General features: G+C 36.7%; 1 protein-coding gene across 1 annotated transcript in view; it reads left to right on the forward strand.

Moving 5' to 3' along the window:
* Positions 1 to 1724: 1724 nt before the first annotated feature.
* Positions 1725 to 7500, forward strand: part of LOC149132329 (uncharacterized) — a 17650-nt gene continuing 11874 nt past the window's right edge. The window contains exon 1 of the mRNA XM_089364299.1: positions 1725 to 3042. Coding sequence (XP_089220425.1) covers positions 2646 to 3042 — 397 coding nt within the window. The 5' untranslated portion in view covers positions 1725 to 2645. The remainder of the gene's footprint in view (positions 3043 to 7500) is intronic.

The raw sequence follows: 7500 nt of genomic DNA on the forward strand, positions 1-7500 counted from the left end.
CTACCAAACATTTGCAATACTTCACGTCTCTTCAGCATTGGTCTCCGATTAACCTCTGAACCTAAATTTATTGACAAGAGAATTTTTCTTCGTTACATTTTAGCACAGATGAATATTTTTTAAGACTTGATGCAGGGAAGACTTAATCGAAATTAGAAGTAATATTAGCGGCATATTTGGGGGATGGGAGGCGTGTTACGTTTTGATAGGGGGTACCTGGTTCGTGGTGGTGAGTGAGCTAAATAGGAAATGAAACACCTGGCTTTTCGGGAGCCGAACGGTAGAACACGTAACCATAATGTAAACAATTTACTGACGTCTGGTTATAACAGTCAAATCTTCCTCAAACTGCATCCTACCGTCGGAATAAGTATTGGGTAACATTAAATAATGCAGTTGCTACATACTGCCCCCCTCCACTTAAAAGGCGGTGTGGTGACGGCTGGAATGCTTTTGTTCATAGGGTTGCTCATTCAAGGTTGACAATGAGCTAAGTGTCATCATCATCACAAGATGAGGACAAATATCCGTCAAATGTAAATAATGTAAACAGTGTTGGTTTGTTTATGACTCCATAAATTGGCGGTTCGGCAAAAGAAAACGATAGAATAAGTACCAGACTTATTAGACTTTTTCCAGCGAGTTTATTTTTACATTTTTTTTTTGTCTTATCCCAAAGTCAGTCTATTAAGAGGCAAGAAGTTCTGAGACTGACAATTATCTTTCCTTCGCAAATATTAGTAAATGAAATGTTTTTGCAATTCCTCTCTTTATTATCGAGAAGCCAAAAGAGAATATGCTTATTTGTAATTCTTTACCATGATGTTGCACAAAGTAAAAAAGGAAAACGACATGGCAGCCATCTTCCTTTTACCAAACATTGCAACTTCTCCGTTCCGTCACTTTCAAACCTCGCAGCTTCGTGTTTTAGCGGAATCCTTTCTTAATTCCAGGACTTATTCATTCTTCGTACATTCTGGTAGATTCGAACGGGAATATGTTAATCGCTGGTGTATTTCGTCGTCGGAGAACAACTTCTCCTTTCAGGCAAATTCATTAGCGCTTTGGGAATCCTGGTAATTCGATATTCGTGTGTTTTCTCTGCCAAATCTACCCGAAACTAATGAATTTCAGAAGAGCTCGTGGCTCTCGTTCATAGCCTCAGCAAATAAGTTATTTGCTGGTGCATGTTGATTGATATCGGTTAACCCTACCAGTCTTCCTAAATTCGAAATTTCAAATCTTTTTTTGTGGCTTTGTCATAGAAGAAAGTTCAGAGATTATGACTTTTCTTTTTTCCATATCTTATATCAGAGACTTGAAACGAATTTTAATAAAACAGTTATGAACGCCGGTGGTGATTTAAGTCTGACATCAGCAGGTTTCCAAACAACGTCCGTTCTACCAAATTTCATGCCCAAGGATTAGTCAACCAGAGGCTTCATTAGAAGATTCTTATCGAAAGTGCCGCGCCCTGAGATTTAAACCGAAACTGTGTAATTGTAAACAGAACTTTTTAATCATACAACCATATTATACGAGGACAGATAATCCTTTAATTATGTCAAGCGCTGATCGATTAAATCCTTGTAATCTAGCTACACGATGCAGATGATATTAAAAACATAATGAACTGTAAGGAAGAGAACTGCTATTTATATTTTTACGTCCTGTCAAATATATCATAATAAAACTGCCTTTTAAATTCAAAACGATTACTTCATTGTTTAGAGGTAATTGAAGACAAACTTCTTTTTCTAGTTAACCTGTTCAAACTTCATTGTCCCAAGCTTTTCTTTCTCATAGACTCCTACCATAAATCAATTCTCTACGTCTTTCTCGTGAAGCAATAAATGAAATAATCATCAATTGTTATGTTGTCAATAGCAAACACAAACCTAGCTACGAGGTTCAATATTATGATGTCTAGTCAAACGAGAAAATGGTGTCCACGACAACCGATTATCAACAACAGTCCTAATATGGTTGTCTACTTTCTACATAAAAAGAAAACAATAAAAACTACAAGATGTTCTTACTTTGTAATAAAGCTATAAATGCGCAATATAGATTACGAAACATTTTTTTTTAATGAACTTTTATCAGCGGTCATTAATTAAAATTAATTAGGAATGACACGTGGTGATAGATGTATAAGTAGAAACTGATTAATTTAGAGGAGGGAAATGTATAATGATCTATTTGCTTTTGTCACAGACATCTTTCGATTGATTCATCGGAGTGGAAAGTCGCATCCTTGACAACAGTCACGTGGTACAACTTAGATAAGCCCAGCAGTTGAAGCCCTACACAAGCTAAAAAGAACACTTCCTCATTGATTTGAGCAAAACCCAAAAACAAAACTATAACTAATCTTTTATTTTTTTCCCAGAAAGAAAATAACACTAAAATTATTTCGTTTCTGCTCAAATGAAAGTGATAAACAGCAAATTAGACCATGTTTTCTTATAATAAAACGCTGATATTCTGATGTGATCTTCGAAATTGAGGTACATACCTGAAACATTGCACTGGAAATATACTTCAATCAGGATTGAAAGATAAAAAAAAAATAGGAAGATAAACACAAGAAACAATACAAATAGCTTTAAATACAGCATTTTCATTATAGAAGGAAACTTAATATGACTGCTGTAAGTAGTTTTCCATTTAGAAGTATAAACCTGGGCAAACGTGGGCCTTCGCAGCAACTTACAGGGCAAACAACTTATTTCGATGTCAACAATGAGGGAGTCGTTCTTGATGCTAATCCTGTCCGCTTAAAAGAAAAACGTCGAGAAGATGGATCAGGTATGTTCCCGTTACTGGGTGGAATCCTTGAGGAAAGCCGAGAAACTAATCATCTGCCAGGATTTAGACCCTTTACAGAGAAGATCAACATAAGGAATACATGTGAAACTGCCGGCCCATTAGTGTTACCCAAGAAAACAAAAGTGAAGAGGAACTGCGCAGGACTTTTACAATTTTCGAAAGAACTAAAGCGCAAAAGTCTGATTTCCAGCAGAGTTAAAGTGAAGAAAGGTAAGTGAGGAAGTTGAAAACGTCAATATATTCTTTATTAAATAAGTACCAACACCTCACCGAAACTTACAAAAACAGCAGAACTAACATACACACACACGCATACACATATATACATATACATATAAACACATACATATGTAATATATGTAGACATGCATATGTATCTCTCTGTTTTTCTTTCCTCCTCCTATCTCTCCTCTCTCGTCCCCCCTCTCTCTCTCTCTCTATATATATATATATATTCTTTTTTCTTTTACTCTTTTATATGTTTCAGTCATTTAACTGCGGCCATGCTGGAGCACCGCCTTTTAGTCGAACAAATCGACCCCAGGACTTATTCTTTGTAAGCCTAATACTTATTCTATCGGTCCCTTTTGCCGAACCGCTAAGTTACGGGCACGTAAAAAGACCAGCATCGGTTGTAAACACACCAGCATATATATATATATATGTTAACAGTTATTTTTAATACTTTCTCACTGTAATGTGTGTTCGTTTCTTTTTTCTATCTGTGATTTGATCTTTTATGTAAATGAAGATATTTCCTTCGTTTTGCTGCCTTTCTTTCTACGAAATGAGAAGATACAATGCGGAACTGTTATTTTAACGAGTTGTGTCTGTTTATCTCACGATGAGATACATCTACACCGCTGGATGCTCCTGAATCAGTTGTTGAGTGTCCCACTTGTGAGGGATCGATGCTGGAGGTGTCGAAACAATTGTCGTGATGGATGATAAATTCTCGTATATTCCTTCTGGCATCCATTGTGTTTTTTTTCTTGTTATTTTCCTGTTCTTTTTCCCCATATCTTCCTTTGTCAAACTCCTCTGTCGCATTCTTCTTCTTCTTCTTCTTCTTCTTCTTCTTCTTCTTCTTCTTCTTCTTCTTCTTCTACATATATATGTATGTTTGTGCATACATATCTGTATATATATATATATGTGTGTGTCTGTGTGTGTGTGTGTGTAGGTTTATATACGTATATGAGTATGTGTTTGCATTTGTGTGTCTTTGTGTGTGTCTGTGTGGTGTCTTTCGCTTCCATTTGACAACCTTTGATAGTTTATTTACATTCCCGTTACCAAGCAGTTCGTGAAAAAAGACCCATGGAACAAATACTAGACTTTAAAAAAATAATAATAAGTACTGGAATTAATTTGATCGAATAAAGCCCTTCAAGGTGGTGCCCCAGCATGGTCACAGTCCAATGACTGAAACAAGTAAAAGATAAAAGATAAGAAATAAAAGAGACTAGAGTAAATCTTTAGTTGTGGCGATCGAAAGTGAAAAGGTAATGACGTAAGGAAAAGCATAACGGACAATTAAGTGGACGCCATTGTTAAGGGCGATTTCTAGACGTTCTCAGCACAACTTCGACATTGTGTTTCCATTCCTCCAAGGGTTCGACCAATACAATACACTTGGGTCAATTTAATCTTTCATACTCCTCCTTCTATAAATATTGGTATAACCAAAAGAAAGGAATTCTTACCAATAAAGTAGAAACATAGATGTACATGTTATCTCTCTTTCTTTCTTTCTTTCTTTCTCTCTCTCTCTCTCACGTACACATGTACACATATGTTTACATACACACACTCGTACACATACATAAGCAATTACACATACCTGCAAACACAGAAATTAAGATAATATGTATATGTATATGTATATGTATATGTATATGTATATATATATATATATATATATATATATATATATATATATATACATTTATACATGCATACTTATGTCTTATGCGTATACATGTATGCTTATACACGCATATATATTACGTACAAACTCACATACGCACGCACACACATACATTCATACATACGTACATACATACACACATACATACACACATGCGTACAGACATACATGCACACATATATATACATACAAACATAAATATATACACACACATACAAACATGTATACTTACAAATATCTATTCATCCCAAGATACACACACACACACACACACACACACACACACACACACACACACACACACACACACACACACACACACATATATATATACAAAGCGGAATTACGAAAATATGTAAAATATTCCTAAAGGAATCTAAACGGACATACAAGCATTTCTCTGTTGATACACCTAAGTCAACATATATACAGATCATACATGCAATGGCATGCAAGCCTTCACACACGCATACACGTATACGTAAATACATAAATTTACGCATACATACATACATACATACATACATACATACACACATAGATGCATACATACATATATGCACGCATATACGCGTACAAATATACCTTTGTATACACATACGTATAAATACATACATAGGCGCATGCACCCTTACAGATATATACATGCATACACATATACACTTACTTAATGCACATACATTCATGCACTCAACCACCCACCCACCCAGCCGTCCATCCATCCATCCATCCATCCATCCATCCATCCATCCATCCATCCATCCATACATACATACATACATACATATATAAGCACATACACAATATGCATACACATATACGCCATGAACGCATACACATGCACACACTTACGTATGCATCCATGCATACATGCATACACAGCATACTTGCTTATGGTTGTTCATCGAATCCAGCGACCGCCATCTTCATTTACGATTTCTTTCACAATTGCAATTTACAATCGGCTCCGGTCGCCGACGGATCATGCAAACGTTTAGTTAGAGAGGCTCGGCATTGCTCTATTTGCACATCTTTTTTTCTCCCTTTTTAACGTTGTACTGATCCGGTGTCTCTTCCACACTTTGAAGCCCCTCTCCAATAGTGAGTGGTTGTGTAAAGATGTCTTCCGCGCATGAAGCACTGGTGTTACTTTACTTTTAAAGTATCCTTTAATTGGTTTTCGGACCGCTGCTTTGGTCTTCTGCGCAGGTGTTGATCATGATCTGGCTGAGGATGGGCCCTTCAAGAAATACGCATGTCAGACACCCGCGCTGCAAGTCTGAACAATGCTGTCTTAAAGTATAGGCACACTGGACAGTTGTACGGGCGACCTCAGAGGTCAAGGGGCCCAATTCTAGTCTATGTAAATTGGTGTTTGTTGTCAATATATATATATATATATATATATATATATATATATATATGTGTGTGTGTGTGTGTGTGTGTGTGTGTGTGTGTGTGTGTGTGTGTGTGTGTGTGTATATGTATTCCGAATTTGTGTGAATGTGTATAGAATAATATATCAGTTGAATAGAGTTAAAACATGGTATGTTAAAAATGAACATGAACTTCTTTCTCCAAAACATCGGGAAATCCTATCTCATACTACAACAAACTATCTTACTGAAAAGGTTGACCGTGAGTAATTGTATGACTAAACGGAAATTGCAGGCTGTGAAGGACATAAACAATAAGCCCTACGAAACATCGATTTGTTTGTGTAAGAGGGAAAGCCAATATTTGCTTTTATGGCGGGGTATAAGTTGCCTGAATAGATTTCCTGTATTCATACATATATTTTAGATCGCAACTGATGAACAATAGCGCCGTCAGTTACAGGTTTCTAACGAGTCAATCTCTGCTTCACTGTATTGCTGATGACGAAAATCACAAGGGAATATCTGTTAACTAGTTTAGTGGCACTCCGTCGGTTACGACGATGAGGGTTCCAGTTGATTCGATCAACGGAACAGCCTGCTCGTGAAATTAACGTGTAAGTGGCTGAGCACTCCACAGCCACGTGTACCCTTAACGTAGTTCTCGGGGATATTCAGCGTGACACAGTGTGACAAGGCTGGCCCTTTGAATTACAGGTACAACAGAAACAGGAAGAAAGAGTGATATATATATATATATATATCCACTCTGATAATGTTTGCTATAAAAGTTTAGTTGACATTTGTATTTAGTCCAATATTCTATTGTATAATAATTATTTCTACGGTAGTCACAAGAATTGAGATTCTGAAGAAGGGGGCCAGTGCTCAACTGATCCCTAAAGAAGGAAAGTTAAAGTCGATCTGGGCGGAATTTGAACTCAGAACGGGAAGACAGACGAAATGCCGCCAAGCATTTTGCTCGGCGTGCTAACAATTCTGCCAACTCGCCGAATTTCATCTGTCTTTACGTACTGAGTTCAAATGCCGCCGGGGTCGACTTTGCCCTTTATCCTTTCGGGGTTGATAAAATGGGTGTCAGTTGAGCCCTGGAGTCGATGTAATCAACTTACCCCAACCTACGAACTTGCTGGCCTTGTGCCAAAATTTGAAACCAACATTCGAACGAATTGTTATAAACTTCAAAACATTTGAATATCACGGGACAATTGTTTCTTGGTTTTTAATAGTGTTTTATTATTATTATCAGTATTTATTTATTATTTATTTATTTTTTTTTTTTTGTTCTGTCGACGGATTTTCTTATTGAAGTAAAGATGAATTGTTTAGAAGTCGGCTCTG

This window comes from Octopus bimaculoides, chromosome 16, assembly GCF_046866305.1.
Source record: "Octopus bimaculoides isolate indiv1 chromosome 16, ASM4686630v1, whole genome shotgun sequence".
Classification (NCBI taxonomy): domain Eukaryota; kingdom Metazoa; phylum Mollusca; class Cephalopoda; order Octopoda; family Octopodidae; genus Octopus; species Octopus bimaculoides.